The sequence below is a fragment of the Pavona decussata genome, unplaced genomic scaffold (assembly GCF_977016875.1).
Source record: "Pavona decussata unplaced genomic scaffold, jaPavDecu1.1 SCAFFOLD_143, whole genome shotgun sequence".
In the NCBI taxonomy this organism is placed as follows: Eukaryota; Metazoa; Cnidaria; class Anthozoa; order Scleractinia; family Agariciidae; genus Pavona; species Pavona decussata.
In genome coordinates this window covers 157,937-178,166 of record NW_028145556.1, presented here as the reverse complement: position 1 = coordinate 178,166, position 20,230 = coordinate 157,937, and the positions used below count along the sequence as shown (strand labels likewise).

Sequence of the window (20,230 nt, the reverse complement as noted above, 5' to 3'; positions counted from 1 at the left end):
TTTTTTCTCATATAAACGCTCGCTAAAGTTGACTCGGCTGGGAGGGTGACCCTCTTGCCCGGGACAACTCTTCTCCATATAAACGGGGCCTTACTATTGGACGTCGAATTGATGGCAAAAAAGTGTTTTTAGCAAATTTTACCTCAAAACGTCTCTGGCTGGCTAAAAACTGGTGTACGCAATAACTTGCTGGCAAACTAGAAAATTTTCTCTGTCCTGGCTGGCATTGTCCTCCTTTTGCTATTTTAATCTTTGCTGGCTCGTTGGTAGACATCATAGCTAAGGCTGGCTGGGATTTTAAATTCTTAATAGTCTTGCTCGCTGGCAGTGAAGAGCGGGTATTTTTTCCCGGGAACGTTAAATATTAACTAAAATCGACGTGGGGACACTCAGCTGGTGTTAAGTGTATCGTACAATTAATTTTCTATGAGCGAGTCGTTGGGTACTCCTGACAAGGCAGTGTTCGCTAGATCGACGCGTAAACATAAAATCTGCTTCCCCGATCGTGATTTGCTGCTGCTTCACACGTAAGACAAAACAATAGGTGAACAACTGCGAGAGACTGGAAACAACATACTTTAATCTTGAGCAAAAAAATCAACATGGCCGACCAAGTGAAGGCGAAAATCGCCCTCTGTGGTAGAAAATTTGTCCTCCATAAACACAGCTTCCACTTGAAAAAGAGGAGCGTATTCATCAAGGAAAGACAAAAGAAGTAATTGTCGAGATAAAGTATCGTAGAGTGCATATCGTAGCGAATCTGGAGTTGGCGAAAGGAACGTCGAACGTGGCCCTTATCAAGGAAAAGGAAGGGAACTGATCGCAGAACAGCAAGAAACTAGTGAATACTGTGAATTATAAGACATCAGACGCTTTCCATAACCTTCATGCAACAATATGTGGAACGATCGAGGAAGATCAGAACGAATGCAACACGTCAGACTTTTGCGTACGTGACAATAATACTGATAAATCTGACTCGATCAAAACAATACAGTAAGCGAGAGCGACGTTGATTATGATTCAGACTTTTGCAATAACTCTGATTTGGATGGATATTGCAGAGACAGTCGCAACTAGCCGCTTGGAGCCGTTTCACCTCCGTTGTATCAGCTTCCTCCATCTCGTTCACCATACGTATACACTGCTCCGATTGCTAAGCTTAAAGACTGAACATTTGACAATGCATAAATGCTATGCTCTTAAACACTGCTTAACTTATCAAGCTTTTCAAGATCTCCTCCGTTTGATTTCACTGCACTGTCATCAGCCTTATTTTTGCGAGCTTTTTGTATTGAAGGTGAAAGCCTTATTTGTTGCCATAGAGGACAAGATCGTTTACGAACCATGACTAAGTCTGTGAGAGCTGTTTTCCGTTATTTCGGGAATCTTATCTGGTGTGTCAGAATTGCATCAAAGAGGAAAACGGAGGAAAGACAAGGTATTCACAATTTATAGTCATGGCTATTCATTTTGATTTAGGGAGATTAACGTTTGTAAACAGTGTGATCCCAGTGATTGAATATACCATTATACAAACTTTGTTTATACCAGGTCTTTATGACTGCTATTTTATATTTTTACTGTTGCTTATGATAATTATCTAAATTTTTTGTTAGTTTGAGACCAAGATTCCACTATGGGCTAATGCCCTTTTGCCATAAACTACAATACTGGTCAAAACAATTGAGACATGTTCTGATTGTACTTATAAGTTGAATTTTATGACAATATACTATACCTGCCAACTCTCACGCATTATGCGTGAGTCTCACGCCTGGGGACTAGAGACATCGATCTCACGCATCAAGGACAATTTCTCATGCCTGACTCACAAATCCGGACGAGTTGATCTAAAAAATCTTCATTTCATTTCAGATTTGTTATGTATTATTTCTTTGCTCCCTATAACAATGGTCAACAATTTCAAAAGCATTCAAATGTCTGCAATCGGTTTGAATCGTAAGTGTTCAAAGGTAGTCAGAATAACGTCGGATATTTTCGGCAACTTTCGGAAGTCTTCGGAAAATCGTCGGAAATCTTCGGAAGTGGCTCGGACGTTTTCGGAAATCCCGGTCATGACGAGACAAAAATCTCACGCGTTTGACTCAGAAAAAGTTGGCAGGTATATACCCTACCTCCTAATCACTCACCGTAATCACCATTGTGCTGCTCTGAAAAGTGTTGTGCAAGGTTTAATGGAACCTATAGCAAAATAGCAATTGCATTAACTGATGCTACCATCCTGTGTTAAATTAATAGGTCTTATCACGGTTTTCGACGCCATTTTGACGAGTAGGCAAACTTAACAGGCTTGAAATTACAGTGTTTGTATGGAAATCCAATGTCAAATAATTTTCACATATTATTGCCTTTGAAAAATTCATGAATTGGAAACTTTTTGCTCTAGTAAAAGGATTTTAAGAAAAAATTTGGAGGGATGTAGCTGTGCCAGAAAGCGTCCAGTCGTGTTTTGAACTTTCGATACATTTCCCTAAATTTTTTTCCTGCGAGTTATTTTTAGAGCAGTTCACGGCTGGTTCGCTAACAGACAAATGTATGGAAAGTTCAAAACACAACTGTACGCTTTCTTGCACAGCTACATCCCTCCAATTTTTTTTCTTAAAATCCTTTTCCTATTGCCAAAAGTTTCCAATTCATGAATTTTTCAGAACCGATGTTTTATGAAAATAGACCATATTCATATTCTCGGCATTGAACTGGATCGAGCTTGCAATGGAGGCTCTTGCGGGGGAATATATTAGAAACTATTTGCATGTGAAAAGATTTCCCCGCATAAGCCTCGTGTGCAAGCTAGTTCCAGTTCAATACCGAGAATACGAATACGGTCTATTATTTGACATCAGATTTCCACACAAACACTGTTATTTCGAGCCTGTTTGCCTACTCGTCAAAATGGCGTCGAAAAACCGTGATAAGGCCTATTGATTTTGATAAAAAAAAATAGTTAGCACTTGCAGTTTATTGTTTACCATGTGGCATCCTTAGCTTGGAGACCCAGGGCCAGTCAGTTGGGTTGCAGGTGAAATGGCATGACAAAAGTTTTCAAGAACGGGTGTTCTTGACACCTTTCATTGCGCCGTTTTGCCTGCCCCTGACTGACTGGCCCTGGGTCTCTGATGATGACCATGTGGTGTATTGTCAACCGAACAGAATGTCTGTTTTCTTATCAAGGTTGAGGTATTAGGGCTCCAGGGAGGACCAAAAGTTAAAAAGGGGAAAGTGTTTCTTCAGGTCAGTTTCTATTGAAGACCAACTCAAAACTATAATTTTTTAAAAGTATGACTGTTAAGTAAATTTTGTATTTATACCAACTAACATCACCCACAGTTCTAAATTCTGTCAGGTTGAAATATTCCAATGATCTAGTTGTCCAATATAAATGACACCTCAAATAACGTATCATATTTTACATAAGAGGAAGATGAAAGAAAAATGGTTACTTTGAAAACTACATGTAGCTTTACTCTACTTTTATCAGGAAAAGCTATGTTCTTCTGGCTGTCTTGGACTTTTTTAAGACTTGGGAATGTGTACATTTAGGTGTGAATGAGTTGTTACAGCACTGGAGGAAAAATGTCACTCACTGGATTCATGTAAGCTTTAGCCTTCTGGTTATTGTTACTAAAAACAAAACAAAACACACTAGATAATATCAAAGACTAAAGACAAAATTAAACAAAACAAGGAAGTTGTATTCCATTGTTGTTGCGAGGCTTACTACAAGTTTACCGTAGAATAAACTGATGTTAATGAACAGTTCTTTAATGGATTGCTAACAATTACTTAACGGCATTGCCCGTTTAGTAGATAAGCGTTAAAGTTCATTTTCCTGTATAAGGTCACAATTGTTTCAAGGCTTCAGTTCATTCACAACCATTTGTTTTCCCTCCCACCCTCCCTTGTGATTGAAACCTTTGTCTTGCCCTTTAATCCACGTCTTGCCCTTTAATCCACACTACCTGTAAGTATCTCTTAGTGTCATTGTCTTTTGTGGATTGAGAGGTGTTTGTATTGGTTTATTACAATTAGTATCTACGTACAGGTATGTCTTTAGTGTTTGTACATGTATAATGCAGGTTTCCATTCTTGCCTTGTAACAAATATCGACAGGGAGGTGCAACCCTTGGCTGCACTTTACCCCACAGTAAGGCTTAGCCCTTGGAGCCAGGTCTGGAAAAAATATCCATTCCAGGGTGTTGATCCCCAGTCCTCCCTGATCTGTGCTCCACTCAGGATTGCCCCCCTCCTTATTCGGCACTCACCCTACTGGAGACTGATCAAGACCTCTTATCTGTCCAAGGTGGCTACCCCAGGTACCACCTGATCTTGTCTCCTGCCAGGAGAGCTCCACACCTGGTTTCCCTTATCCTTAGATTAGTGTACTTCCCTGTCACCCATATTTTGTCCATTACTTCTGCATTATGTTCTTTATGTAGAAATAGCTGCTAAGAGCTCACAATAGTTATTCTGGAGTTCATTAACAATTAAGCAAATTCTGGTATCTGACAAGATATAGGAAAACAAGTAAAGTACAAACCAATAATTAATCATGCATTTATGGGTCACAATTCAAGTTACTTTTTTCCGGAGCAGAGAATTGTGCAAACATGGCATTAAACCTGTATGCATGGAAATGCAAATCTGTAGAAAAGAGCCTCTAGATAGTTTTGAAATATATAGCCTTCATTTGGTGATCATGATGAGAAAACTTTTTTGTCATATTATTTGCATTTACAACTTGGCTTATGAAAGTCCTGATTAAACAAGCAAACTAAACGTATTAATTGCATATTTTTCTGGCACTCCTGCATGCATGTATGTATAATTATTTTGATTTGTCACAGAGGAGGAGGTGTGGAATCACGTGGTGAACAAGTTAACAAGGCAATACCCTTCCAAAATATGTGACATTTTTGATGGATCATCTTATAAGGAACACTGTAAACCTGGATGATTTCTACATAACCCCAACAATTTCAGTTTGATGTTCAACACTGATGGGATTCCAGTTCCCAAAGTTCTGGTGTTGGAGTACTATGGCCAATTTATCTGGCAATTAATAAACTGCCTAAAAGTCAGAGGTAATTAATTTTATTTTAAAAATAGTAATAAAACAAATCTTAGATTGTTTTTCTTAATCAATAAAAATAATTGACAAATTATTTGTCATGTCAGCAGAATTCAGTATGCCATTTCCAAGCTGCCTTGAACTTGTTGTTACAATGGTGCTATAAGTGCAAAGCCTTTCATATGAAAACTAGTTTTGTTTGCATGTGAATGACAACAAATTTTCACAATAAAAACTTTACACTTAGCCTTGCTTTCATAATGAGGTTCAAAGCAATTCACAAATGGCCTGTGTAGTCTTTAATTATTAAGTACTGATTGAGATGTTGGTATTTTTTTTCTTTCATGGCATGGATTTATTTTCAGGACAAATGCTTACAGTTTTTCTCCACTTGTAGTAGATAGCACATCGATCGCGCCAAAATCCTCGGTGTTACCATATCTAGTGACCTCAAATGGAACAATCACGTCGTAGATTGCATTAAGAAGGCAAACAAGCGGATACATTTCATTGTTCTCCTGAAAAGGGTTCGTGTACCTTGTAATGACATTGTTAATTTCTATTGTACAACAATCAGATCTGTCCTAGAATATTGCGCTCCCCTCTTCCATCATGCGCTCCCTGCTTATCTCAGTGAGGATATGGAGAGAATACAGAAAAGAGTTCTTTCCATAATTCTGTCAGATATGTCATATCAGGACTGCTTAGACAGCCTAGGCCTGCCAACACTAAAAGAGAGACGCAATGAACTATCTAAACGACTCTTTGATTCAATCGCCAACAACTCAGGGCATGAACTGTTTTCTGTTGACCAAATGTTTTCTAAGATAAATAAGAAGCTGGGTCTACTTAAACGTATTCGTTATTGCCTACCTTTAGATGCTAGATTGCTGTTTTTCAACAGCTATTTTCTGCCATTGTTTGACTATGCTGATATCGTATGGGGGATAGGGGTGATTCCACTCTAATGTTGCAACTTCAATCTCTACACAATAAAGCTGCAAAAATAATTTTAGATTTGCCTATTGGATCATCTGCTAGTGAGACCTTGAATCAACTGAAATGGAAAACTCTCGCAAGATGTAGGGCCGAGCATAGGGCCACTTTTATTGATAAATGTTTGAATAACTTATTTTCTCATCGTTTTAATATTGAATTCAATAAGGATAAACACGATTATAATACTAGATGTAAAAATAATATCCGTAAGAGTGCATCTAGTAGAAACTGGGGGCATTGGACCTCGACAAATTTTGCCTCAAACGATTGGAATAAATTAGACCTTTCAATCAGACAAAGCCCATCATTAGCTAGTTTTAAAAGAGTATTAAGAAATGTAAATAGTCTTTCGTCTAATTTTTATATATTCATATATTAGTCTTTATTTTTCTTTTTTTTGTTCTTTTTAATTTTCGAGGACTCTTTTGTAAATCACTTATTAGTGACATTGATTTCCTCAATAAAGATTATTATTATTATTAAACTACACAACTTACTGCCTCCAAGAAATGAACAAAGCTACTGCCTGCGACAACAGAGAACATATAATCTACCACGCTTGCGCACCGACCGCTTCAGACAGTCCTTTAATTTGTGTATACAATGTCAAAAGATGCCTAGCAACAAACAACGTGTAGTACATAGCTAGTAACTATATATATTTTAATCCCATTAGATACTTATATTTTTATATCATGTACATGTGTTTGTAATTAGTTTTAACATTTACCTATTTATATATTTCGCTGTAAAATATGCAATTCCGTCTAATGACTGCGATGAATTTTAGAGCGTGGTAGATTCTTATTAATATTCATTCTTAGATTCTTTGTGCACTTTTTGTCTGGTTCTCAAAAAAGAACTTAGTTGTTTGGGGAAAGGGAAGGCACAACCTGCAATGATCACATTTCTAACTCCTTTTTCAGTGTCTGTGCAGTCACTATGAAAAAAAGGTGTGTTATTATTTTAATAGTTAAAATAATATTATTCCAAAAACAAAACAAAAAACCCCCCTTTATTTGTGTACGTTTTTGCCCTTTATCATCAAAATCTTTTCTATTTTGAAAGGACTTGCTGTGAGTATGCCATTAGGAATGGTTGTGCATTCCAAAGGAGCTGTATTGGTTAGCAGTATGGATTTACAGGCTAAAGCTATAAACATCAATAATTATGCATCAGCACAATGATGAATGTGGATGCAGCACTTGTGAGGCAAGAGGCCAGCATGTTTGATCTGGAAAAGGGTGGGCCAGACATTATTCATACAATCCAAGTGAGAAAGAAAGAACTCATCAGAGTATCATGGAAAATGTAGGTCATTACAGAAAGGTATGTGCAACGTACTTTACATAATTTATTTTTTTGAATAAATTAGACAGAAAAGTTAAACATGTATAAGGAAAAATTTGGTGATGTTAGAAAAAGTACAAAGCTCACAATACGTACAAAAACAAACAAACAAAAGAAAGAAGGAGAAGGATAGCTAATATTTTCTGCTGTTGCTGTGTGGTAGATTCAGTGAATATAATTTCCTTGAGAAGTAGAAAACATGTTCAGTGCATAATGCGTTTGACCCAATGTTGTTCTCTATTTTCACTATGAATCTTATCAAGCATACAGCATGTTAAAGGAATACTGGGCTTCTCACCCTTCATCATCCTAGATGATCTTTTTGACCTGGCATTTCCTCCAGATTATATGCATGGAGTGTTACTTGGAGTGACAAAGGATTTGCTGTCGCTTTGGTTTGATGCAAAGAACAAAGATCAGGATTTTTCATTGGCCATGTAGTTAGTTTTAAATAGAAACTGATTGTTTGAGTAGTTGATAACAAGAAATGATTAAAACAGACAGCTTTGCATAATTTTTGTTGACCAAATATAAGTTAGACTCATTAAGGAGATGGTAAAATGCAACATACACATAACTTCAAAACAAACAAGGACCATCAAAATTAAAAATATCAAATGAATCAATGCATGGATTGCTTTTGAAAAACCATGACACTCAGGGTTTTGTATCAACCTTTAAACAACGCCTAAAAATAATTTAAAGAAAACTGGAAAAAAATCAAAATTTAAATTTGATTTTACATTCAGTGTTTTACATTCAGATAAGCTTTAAAGTACGTTTTCCTGTATAAGGTCACAATAAGGCTTCGGTTCATTCATAACAATAAGGTTTCTCTCCCACCCTCCCTTGTGATTGGAACCTTTGTCTTGCCCTTTAATCCACACTACCTGTAAGTATCTCTTAGTGTCATTGTCTTTTGTGGATTGAGAGGTGTTTGTATTGGTTTATTACAATTAGTATCTAGGTACAGGTATGTCTTTACTGTTTGTATAATGTAGGTTTCCATTCTTGCCTTGTAACAAATACCGACAGGGAAGTGCAACCCTTGGCTGCACTTTACTCCACAGTAAGATCACTTAACCCTTGGAGCCAGGTCTGGAAAAATATCCATTCCAGGGTGTTGATCCCCGGTCCTCCCTGATCTGTACTCCATTCAGGATTGCCCCCCTCCTGATTAGGGACTCACCCTACTGGAGACTGATCAGGACCTCTGATCTGTCCAAGGTGGCTACCCCAGGTACCACCTGATCTTGTCTCCTGCCAGGAGAGCTCCACACTTGGTTTCCCTTATCCCTAGATTAGTGTACTTCCCTGTCATCCATATTTTGTCCATTACTTCTGCATTATGTTCTTTATGTGGAAATAGCTGCTAAGAGCTCGCAATAGTTGTTCTGGAGTTCATTAACAATTAAGCAAATTCTGGTATCTGACAAGATATAGGAAAACAAGTGAAGTACAAACCAACACTTAATCATGCATTTATGGGTCACAATTCAAGTTACTTTTTTCCGGGGCAGAGAATTGTGCAAACATGGCATTAAACCTGTGTGCATGGAAATGCAAATCTGTAGAAAAGAGCCTCTAGATAGTTTTGAAATATATAGCCTTCATTTGGTGATCATGATGAGAAAACTTTTATGTCATATTTGCATTCACAACTTGGCTCATAAGAGTCCTGATTAAACAATCAAACTAAATGTATTAATTGCATATTTTGTTTGGCACTCCTGAAGTCCTTACTGTGCATGTATGTATAATTATTCAGAGGAGGAGGTGTGGAATCACGTGGTGAACAAGTTGATGAGATTCCAGTACCCAAAGTTCTGGTGTTGGAGTATGGCCAATTTATCTGGCAATTAATGAACTGCCTAAAAGTCAAAGGGTATTTAATTCTATTTTAAAAATAGTAATAAAACAAATCTTAGGTTTTTTTTTCTTACTCAATATAAATAATTGACAAATTATTTGTCATGTCAGCAGAATTCACTAGGCCATTTCCGAGCTGCCTTGAACTTGTTGTTACAATGGGGCTATAAGTGCAAAGCCTTTCATATGAAAATTAGTTTTGTTTGCATGTGAATGACAACAAATTTTCACAATAAAAACTTTACACTTAGCCTGGCTTTCATAATGAGGTTCAAAGCAACTCGCAAATGGCCTATTGAGTCTTTAATTATTAAGTACTGATTGAGATGTTGGTATTTTTTTTCTTTTATGGCATGGATTTATTTTCAGGACAAATGCTTACAGTTTTTAAATTCTTTGCGACCTTTTAGTTAGGTTCTCAAAAAAGAACTTAGTTGTTTAGGGAAAGGTAAGGCACAACCTGCAATGATCACATTTATAACTCCTTTTTTAGTGTCTGTGCAGTCACTAAGAAAAAAAAAAGGGTGACTGTGTTATTATTTTAATAGTTACAAATAATATTATTCCCAAAAAGAAAAAACCCTCTTTATTTGTGTAAGTTTTTGCCCTTTATCATCTAAATCTTTTCTATTTTGAAAGGACTTGCTGTGAGTATGCCATCAGGAATGGTTGTGCATTCCAAAGGAGCTGTATGGGTTAGCAGTATGGATTTACAGGCTAAAGCTAGAAACATCAATAATTATGCATCAGCAGAATGATGAATGTGGATGCAGCACTTGTGAGGCAAGAGGCCAGCATGTATGATCTGGAAAAGGGCGGGCTAGACATTATCCATACCATCCAAATGGGAAAGAAACAACTCATCAGAGTATCATGGAAAATGCAGGTCATTACAGAAAGGTGTGTGCTATGTACTTTACATAACTTTTTTACTGGCCATGTAGTTTGTTTTAGGTAGAAACTGATTGTCTAAGTAGTTAATAACAAGAAATGATTAAAACAGACAGCTTTGGATAACTTTTGTTGACCAAATATAAGACTCGTCAAGGAGAGGGTAAAATGCAACATAAATTAACTTCAAAACAAACAAGGACCATCAAAATTAAAAACATGAAATGAATTAATGTATTGCCTTTGAAAAAGCATGACACTCAGGGTTTTGAGTCAACCTTTAAACTATGCCTAAAAATAATTTAAAGAAAACTGGAAAAAATCAACATTTAAATTTGCTTTTACATTCAGTGCTGGAAATTTGAGATACAGTCTTATGGAGTAAGAAAAAGTAGATCTTACTTTTTTTCTCAGAATTATAACAACATGTCTTGGATTGATGATTATTTGAAAATTATATTCCAAACTGCATTACAGTTCACTAGCTTATAATAATAATAATAATAATAATAATAATAATAATAATAATAATAATAATAATAATAATAATAATAATAATAATAATAATAATAATGGTTTATTAACAGATCCACTGGGTGGCTCTTCCCTGTTAAAATAGAATAATTACAATTACAAAATAAATCAAATTAAATTAAATTAAGTTATTTACAAATTATAAAGCAGAAACAGGATTGACGGAAAACAATTACAGTAAAAAACTAACTAATGGCTTTGTACTCTGTTTCTTAAAAAATTCCTTGAGAGTCTTAAAAAGGTTCTGTAATCTTTACAGTTTCTAATAGTTTCTGGTAGATTGTTAAATAGTTTCGATGCATTATCTTGGAGAGTGCCATTTTCGGTCGGGACCACTAATCTAATTGAATTGCTTGAGCGCAGTTCCTTGGGGCATTCCTGTTTTATTATTTTAAGATAATCTGGCCAGGTCTCGGCGTTATGCAAAGCTTTATTAATGGTTTGTCCCCCTTTTTACACTTAGATCTCTAAAGTAGATTCAAGACTGCCAAAAATGCGAAAACCTGATTTCATCAGGCTTTCGCCTCGAAGCCTGAAGTCAAATCGAGGTCACGTGAAAGGTAATATTATTATAACCCAACTTTTTGTGAAACATTATTATCTCATTATATTCTTTCATTTTGAGAGAACCAACCCCATTTAGAAACCACCTTGGTACTATAATTTGGCAGCCCTACTATTTAATTCTATGACCTACACATGTATGTTAAGTAGTCAGCAACCAACTCTGTGACAAAAATGAAGTCCTGGGCGCTAATCAAGGTTTGATAATGACTAAAATGGACAAGATATGTAAAAGGCTATCTTGAATTGAATGATAGTATACTGTGTGTTTTCCTGTCTAGCTGGCAGGCTGGCTCAAATGACAGTCTGGTCCACTATTTTTTTTTTGGTCTCAAACAACATCTCAGTCATGTCAATTACTAAAAACCGTACAGTTAATTTAATGTTTATGCCAGTTTACAGTAAGGTACTACACTGTCATGACTAATTTGATCAGACAATTTGTGATGTAAATAGGTTCTAATTAAATAAATTACTTTCTCGCATTTTGGATACAGCATCTGAATTGTTAAGTTCGCTTTTGTTTTATGCCTTGCCCTACCTTAAGCCAGTATATATTTAGAGCACTTTGCCTTGCCGGTGGAAGGCATACACATTCTTCTTGGGGATTCAATTTCAGAAAGTGATTTGGTGAAAGCGGAGCAGTGCTTGACCTTTTTTTTTTTTGGCCAGTATGAACCTTTGTATGGTAAGCTACTAACAATAATTATTTGTAATGGTTATACCTCATGAGCTTTAAACAGTGTATCCAAAGAAAGACCTTGTTGCCAACATGACCCCTTTTTGTATTCAGGGCAAGTAATTACGATTTTTAAGATACAGGTCTGTATTTCAAAATACTGTTAATTCAGGCAAAATCCCCGTTACATAAAGTAATTATGACTTCACAAGGAAAAATGTAAAATAATTTTATTTTTTTATTCTAGGTGGAGGCAGCTGCAGAATCAAACATCACAACTTTATGCACCTTAAGCTTGCAAAGTGTATGAAATGCTGGGGACCATTGTGGTCTTGTTTTGGTTTTGAAGGGATGAATGGAAGCTTGACAAAGTTCATCCATGCATATGGGACAGGGATGATTGGAAAACAGATATCTTTATTTAAAAACAATACTAATAATTTGACCTGTGGTTCCTTTTTGAGACTTCAGAAACATGTCTTGGATTGATGTTCCCTGTGACTAGGGGATATGGGACTCACCCTTCTGGAGACTGATCAGGACCTCTGATCTGTCCAAGATGGCTACCCCTGGTACCACCTGATCTTGTCTCCTGCCAGGAGAGCTCCACACCTGGTTTCCCTTATCCCTAGATTAGTGTACTTCCCTCGCACCCATATTTTGTCCATTACTTCTGCATTGTGTTCTTTAGGTAAAAAAAGCTGCTAAGAGCTCACAATTCTGGAGTTCATTAACATAAGCAAACTCTGGTATCTGACAAAATATAGGAAAACAAGTAAATTGAACAAACCACTACACTTAATCATGCATTTATGGATCACAATTCAAGTTACTATTTCCTGGTGCAAATATGGCATTAAACCTGTATGGAAAATCAAATCTGTAGAAAAGAGCCGCTACATAGTTTCTTAATGTAGCCTTCATTTTTTGATCATGGTGAGAAAACTTTTATGCCATATTTGCATTCGCAACTTGGCTCATGAAAGGCAAGGCAACAACACCCTTCCAAAATATGTGACATTATTGATGGATCATCTTACAGGGAACACTGCCTTGAACCTGGATGATTTCTACACAACCCCAACAATTTCAGTCTGATATTCAACACTGATGGGATTCCAATATTCAAAAGTTTTGTTGTTGGAGTATATGGCCAATCAGTTTATCTGGCAGTTAATGAACTGCCTAAAAGTCAGGGGTAATTAATTTTATTTTGAAAATAATAATAAATCTTAGATTGTTTTTCTTACTTAATATCACTATTTGACAAATTATTTGTTATGTCAGCAGAATTCCGTAGGCCATTTCTGAGCTGCCTTGAACTTGTCATTAAAATGGGGCTAAGTGCAAAGCCTTTCATAGGAAAATTAGTTTTGTTTGCATGTGAATGACAACAAATTTTCACAATAAAATCTTAACACTAAGCCTCGCTTTCATAATGAGGTTCAAAGCAACTCGCAAATGGCCTATTGGGTCTTTAATTATTTAGTACTGATTCAGATGTTGGTTTTTTTTCTTTTATGCCAAAATATTGGATTTATTTTCAGGACAAATGCTTACATTTTTTAAATTCTTTGTGCACTTTTTGTCAGGTTCTCAAAAAAGAACTTGATTGTTTGGGGGCAAGGGAAGGCAAAACCTGCAATGAGCACATTTCTAACACCTTTTTTGGTGTCTGCGCAGTAACTATGAAAACAAAGGTGAGTGTTATTATTATTTATTGTCATAAACAATACCATTTAGTGAAGTAAAAACTCACAGGTCTGGTTGTTTGAAGGCGAGATCCAATTCAACTAAAGACTGTCAGATTTCACAGTACTATATAAGCAGATTATGAAGATTATGTAATTTAAATGTAGTTATGTTTTCTTTTCTTTTTTAAAGAGCATTCATAGTGACTTTTTCCATAACAATCTGTGGAATTGGAGGCAAGCTAACAACAATTATCCCAACTGCAAAGTTGAAAGAAGCTTTCAAGAAGTCAGGAGTTTCACTGGACATCTGTGTGCCAGTTGAAACGTTTCAAAGGGCAGTGATGGCTAACATGGAATTTTGCAGTAGGGAGTACACAAGGATAGCAAAACAACACTGCAGTGTGGTCTACTTTGACAACAAGTTTGGAATAATTCAGTACTTTTGTGCCACTGCAACAAGTGGGGTATGCATGAGTAATAATAATAATAATAATAATAATAATAATAATAATAATAATAATAATAATAATTAAAAAAAAAATTAATGGAATGATAACTTTATTATTTACAAGAATAAAATCTACTAGATACAGTTTGATTCTATTAAAACCTGAGGGATTTTAGAGTTTGCTGTCATAAATACAGTATATGTAATAATAATAATAATGATAATAATAATAATAATAATAATAATAATAATTATTTTTTATTTAAATAATTAAACTTTATTGAAATATTCGGAGCAAAATCGATATATTTACAATTTAAAACTATTAATTAAAAACTATTAAAAACCTATTTACAATTCATGCATCATCACTAAAATATATATTTGGAAGTTAAAATACGGTCCAGCTAAAATTGCGAAAATTAAGAAAAGAAAAGATAAAAAAAAAAACTGAGAAATTCGTTCTCATCCTAAAATCTAAAATCTAGCCAGGTTTTAATCGATTTCAAAGTCGGTATCTGCAATCTTCAGCGGTGCTCTTCGCGTACAACGTGAGCCTCTCAAGCATAGCAGCGCAGATCTCAGGAGGGCAAATGAGACTTTGGCGCGAATCCATGACAATAATAATAATAATAATAATAATAATAATAATAATTTTGTTAATAAAAATATGAGAACTCTTTATTAACATATTTCAAGCAAATTGCTATTCACAAGTTAAAAGTAGAAAAATAACTATTAAAAAGTAAAATTAATTAAAAATAATAAATCTTTATTAAGGTGGCTGAACACAGTTTGCGTGCGTTTTCTGTAAGTGATGCTATTAAGCGCGTGCTAGCTATAGGGTTGTGGTACGCAAATACGGCGGTCGATAAAGTGATCCCTCAATTTCACATGAAATGGATAATAAAGTTAAGTTTTGATCCTAAATAACTAACTTTCTCGTTTCTGGACTCTTTTTCTTTTCTTTCCGAGAAAAAAAAAAACATTCACCAAGACCTTTCGCATGCTTTCCATCTTTGCCATGAACCCAAATAAAACCATGCATGCACATTTGACCAAAAAATTGCGACTGGTTATTTTCGTGGAAATGTTTTCTAAGGAACTGCTCATTATAATTCCCTGAAATTTGGCATAAAAATAGTTCCCTATAAGCGTAACTCGCCTACAAAGAGAAACCTTAATCTAACAGAGGGTATCTTTACAAAACATTAAAATGCAAAATCAATATTTGCAGGAGATCTCTCAGTCAAAATAACATGAAAATAGTGCAACTGTGTCAGTGTTTTGTGAGTTGTGCTGGATACAAAAAATGGGAAAAATCTAATGGGTACATTTTTAACTCGTGAATGCGCGCATGCGCAATGAACGAGTTATAGCGATAGCTGGCTTTTGACTTGGTCGATCAGTCGGTCGGTTTTGTTGTTAACTTTCGGGCGTGCGCAGTGAGTGAGTTTCAAATTCAATTAGTGAGAAAAACACGCGAACATTTATTGTTCACGGCGCATCAGGAAATTCTTATTCAATATGTAGAGAATAATTTGACGATCATTTAGTGCAAGAATGGAGATTTTTCGTTCAATCTGAGCAAAGTTACAAGTTTTTTCAGTTTTTCAGAAAGTCCGGGGTCGTAAACTCAATTAGTGAAAAAAAAAAAAAAAACGTGAAAATTTTTTTTCACGACGCGTCAGAATTCTCTCATTCATTCTGTAGAGAATAATTTGACAATCATTTTAGTGTAAGAATGGAGATTTTTCGTTGAATCTGAGCAAAGTTATAGGTTTTTTTCGTTTTTTTCTACAAAGTGCGGTTTCTTTTAAGAATTAAAAATAAGTTAATTTAGAAATAATTTAATTAAAAAATAATTTAATTTGTCAGTTTTCACGCGAAAGCGGAACGTGCCATGTCACGCATCATTGACGTCGTAAACAAAATTATATGCAAATTTCTGGTGAAATGAACACTTTAAGATCTTGTCAGCTTTCATAGAGGTTTCACAGGGAAAAAATGTTTCATTTTCGAAATTTACAACTGGAAATTTATGGGAAAGCAAAAGGACGCGGTCGATAAATAATTCTTATTTAGCAAGAGCTTGTCATAGTTCATTATTTTTACTTGAGGATTGCGTGGACTGAACTCCAAAGGAAAAATTTCACGCATTTATGTCGGGCATGAAATGTAATGCGATACTTTGTTGAACATATTTCCCTTTGTGAGATCGGCTTGCCCTACAGTAATTTTGTAATTTTAATTCCCAAAAAAACTTCACTTGCCGGGCAAGTGATGGTCAGAATCCACTAGCCCGATCGCAAAATCCAGTAGCCCCGGACTATCGGGGACACGAATTTGCATGACGTAGCTGCACATGGCGTGCTCCTATGAACTTTGAATAAAAAAAACAGGTGATTTTTTTAATCGGCGCATCAGAATAATCGGCTTATTCAATCTGTACAGAATAATTTGACAATCATTTTAATAGTACAAGAATGGTCATTTTTCGTTACATAATCGGGCAAAGATATAATTTCTCTTAGCTTTTGAGGAAGTTTCCGTAGCCGTCTAAATTTCAATTACTGTGTCATCTGCATTCACGAGTTGGCTCACAGGAGCCTTTGATCTAAAAATAAAGGAAACCTACTATTTATGGGCGGTTAATAGTTAGCTGCGTTGCCATGGAAACGGTACTTAGCTCAACAAGACGTACGAAAATACATTTTTTCTTAGTTGGTCCTTCACCATACCAATTTTGGGTGTCCAGAAATACATAGTTTCCAAATAACGTCTTCTGACACCTGGACACTAAAAAAAATGTATTCGGCCACCTTAACATATTCCAAGCTATTTACAAGTAAAGGAAAAAACAAAAGTCATAAACTTACAAAAAGCTATTCTCGTTTGTAATAAAAAGTCATATTATTATTATTATTATTATTATTGTTGTTATTATTATTATTATTATTATTATTATTATTATTATTATTATTCTTAAACTTCTGGATGCCCAGATATCTTAAACAATGATTGGGCGGCCAGCCGTAGCCAATCAATGCAACATCCAAAGTCCTTACAATTAAAATCCTAACTCCTATTCATAGAGATCCTAGTAATTAAATTCTAAAACTATTTACTATCCATAAAATCCTCAATATAAATACTAAAACTTCTGTTCCTCGCGATGGAGACACACAATGATGGTGTGCACTTGTGAATTGTTTTTTTAGGATCTTTTTAATTTTTTTATCCATAATATTCGCTTGAGATTTACCATACTATTTACAAGGCTAAAAAGTTAAGAAGATATTAAAACCAAAACAATTTCGACTAATCAAGTCATCCTCAGGGCAAAAAGACCGTCCGCTACATGCATATTTTATATACTTTAGGTGATTCCTGATGGGAACAGTTTTGCTATGAAGAATGGACTTGTTTGTTCAGACTGGGGCTCCATTGTTGGATCATTAAGCCTTCAATGATCCTGCGCTTGTGAAAAGTTTGGGCTGTACATTTGGAACTAAAAGAATGGGTCGGATTCTCCAGTAGGTGACGGACAGGTTCAGAGTCATTAAAGGAGTTTGAATGTTCATCAATTCGCACCTCCACATTTCTCCTGGTTTCCCTGATGTAATCAACACCGCAAGAACAGTCACTTTTATAGACCACATGTGGTCTGTGATCTGTGAGTGTTTTTGTCCTCAAGGTTGAAAAGACTTTTGATTTGTCTTTTTTTCCAGGGGACGATGAAAATGTGTTGAAACCGGTGAAATTGTTCGGCTTAGAGATAAAAGTTTTGCTAAGTTTTTCATTTCTTTGACAGTAAGGGAGCTTGATGAAAATCGTCTTACGCTCTTCAAGAAGAAAACTCGGGATAAGATTGTCATCTTCGGGTGGACTTGTAGAAAACTGTTCACTGTGTAAGAAATAAAACGCTTGGGGTATCCCGCATTGAGAAACTGCCTCTGGAAAAGATCAAACCGACCTGTAACCAACCCGCTTTCCTGTATGGGACAACCAAGACTCACAAATTCAACAATCCTGGTGAAATCACTAAAGAAAATCTCAAACTCCGTCTGATAGTCAGCACTTGTGACCCTTTTAGGGACCGTACATAAATTAGAGGGGGGGGGGGGGGGGGGGGAGGGCTGGTGCATTTTTATTTTGGCCTACCAGTTTCCCCATTCCAGGTGCAGAAAAAATGTTGACCCTCCAAAATAGTTTGCATAATTTATCATGACCCCCCCCACCCACCCCTCCTGCCACACTAAGGCTACCTGTATTGCAGCATGGCCTGAATTGTATGACACTGACCTTAAACTAACAGAATGCACGCAAGTTTGTCAAACTGTTTTATCAAGAAGGTAGACGGCAGTATGATTCTCAGCAAAACATTTTCACTTTGAATCTTGAATAAAAAGTATCATGAGCAGCAGTAATCCAGTTGCAGCTGGGAAATTTTATGATGACAATTATGTCATTGTAAAATCTGATGATATCATTATAAGGTCTAACATCAAAACTATGGATGATCTTTAAAAGAATAAAGTTGGTTGTGTGTATCTCAGGAACTGCTTCACTCATTGCCTCTCTAACATCCTCAATCCATTCCATTCCAGCGTTTATTTCTTACTCTTATTATTCTTCTTCTTATTATTATTACTATTATTATTATTATTATTATTATTATTATTATTATTATTATTATTATTAAAGGCATGTCAAACTCAAGTGGGAAATGCAACCCGAACTCTTTAGAAAAGTGGTATGATTGCATGTTTTCTATATAACATATTTCAATGTTTCATATGAGTACAAACTATACTGGAGTGGTTCATCAATGGTCAGTCATGATGGATGTAAGGATCACTACTTATAAACCTGCAAGCAAGCAGAATACTTCTCTCGTGTAACTAGATCTTTGTTAGCATGATAATGTTCCCAAGGTTAATGAGACATTCATACTCAACAGCTTCTTTGTCAATAGGGATGCGATAACTTCTACAGTCTACTGTAATTTGTAACTAATGTGCATTTGTATCAACTACATGTATTTAAGGGGCTTACACACTATACTCTGCTCATTACCTCTAGAAAGATTTTTATTTCCCTTAAAGAAGTGAAAACATTGTTTTGTAGAGGAAGAAAATGTTCTTTCATTGTCAGACTTACTTATACATACACATAATTTATGATAAATTTGTATGCTTAACTTGATAACAGGCAAGCCAGAACTGGAGGAATTGAGCTTATGAGCTCCAGTTTCTGGCTTCACCTGGTTTAAAATATAACAAACAAAACAGCTTTCTTTCTGATGATTTCAATTCCAACTGTGCAATAAATTAGCAGTAAACATGTCATGCAGACATGCAAATATCTGCAGAGTAAACATTTTAGAGCCTTAACAGGCAACGGTGTTGGCATTCTAATTAAACAGGTGGAATGGAAGTCACCAGAGAGAGCTGACTACTGGTTTTCCACACAGCACTGTCAATCTGGCAAAATTGCAGTCTATGCAGTGGGTTCATTTCCAATATAGATCTACACTGTATATGAACTTTGTATTTTCCATTATGATTGTTAAGCAGGCACCCCAATGAAAGTGAATGCAGATTGATAAATGATTATAGTAGAGATTTTCATAACAGCCATGCTCTTTGTCAACATAATGGCAAACCTAGTCAATCGTAGTTTGAATAGGACAGGTTGTTTTAAGATTTAAAGAAATAGTTCCTCTATGAAAGGGCAAGCCCCTCTTTCCTTTCACACCATTCGGTTGTGGTATCTTTGCTGACTCAATTCTCCTCTGCAAATTTCTTACTATCACAACAGCAATATGAAGATTTGTTTTTTAATTGGCTTAACAGGGTTCATACCGAAAACTAAGCCAAAGTTGTCAATACTAGTTTTTCCAAAAAAAAATGCATGTTTGTTAGTTGTTTACCTTGGTGAAGAGCTGAAGGTAAGAATGGGCAGGTCAGGCCCCTTTTATACTGGAACTTCCTGTCTAAGTTTCTGGAGGTGTAATTTTCCGTAATAAGAATAATAGGGAATGTGCTTGAGTAATTTCAGCTGTAATTTGATAATTCTTGTCAACATGGCCCGTAAAATGGAAAAGT

General features: G+C 35.7%; 1 protein-coding gene and 1 long non-coding RNA gene across 3 annotated transcripts in view; both read left to right on the top strand.

Annotated features, from left to right (window-relative positions):
• Positions 1-595: 595 nt before the first annotated feature.
• On the top strand, positions 596-18,070 carry LOC146466429 (uncharacterized). Of its 2 annotated transcripts, XM_085127336.1 has the most exons (10): positions 596-1,441; positions 3,196-3,255; positions 4,869-5,105; positions 5,490-5,619; positions 7,160-7,420; positions 9,950-10,210; positions 11,199-11,295; positions 12,226-13,678; positions 13,863-14,136; positions 17,504-18,070. In XM_085127336.1, the coding sequence occupies exons 6-8, from the start codon at positions 10,184-10,186 to the stop codon at positions 12,465-12,467; spliced, it is 366 nt and encodes a 121-aa protein (XP_084983462.1). In that variant the 5' UTR covers positions 596-1,441; positions 3,196-3,255; positions 4,869-5,105; positions 5,490-5,619; positions 7,160-7,420; positions 9,950-10,183; the 3' UTR covers positions 12,468-13,678; positions 13,863-14,136; positions 17,504-18,070. The 2 variants fall into 2 exon arrangements, with proteins under 2 accessions (XP_084983462.1, XP_084983463.1); XM_085127337.1 differs by lacking the exons at positions 5,490-5,619; positions 7,160-7,420.
• LOC146466426 (uncharacterized) overlaps positions 3,267-20,230 on the top strand; it is a 156,758-nt gene continuing 139,794 nt past the window's right edge. Inside the window, exon 1 of the long non-coding RNA XR_014868013.1 lies at positions 3,267-3,566. This is a non-coding gene — a long non-coding RNA (uncharacterized LOC146466426). The remainder of the gene's footprint in view (positions 3,567-20,230) is intronic.

What these genes read in the sequence shown, in the direction of transcription:
- LOC146466429 (XM_085127337.1), top strand. Translation starts at nt 10,184, where the DNA reads ATGGAAAATGCAGGTCATTACAGAAAG. An exon ending in ATGCAGGTCATTACAGAAAG is followed by an intron (nt 10,211 to 11,198) that starts GTGTGTGCTATG and finishes TTTTACACTTAG; the next exon opens with ATCTCTAAAGTAGATTCAAG. An exon ending in AAATCGAGGTCACGTGAAAG is followed by an intron (nt 11,296 to 12,225) that starts GTAATATTATTA and finishes TTTTTATTCTAG; the next exon opens with GTGGAGGCAGCTGCAGAATC.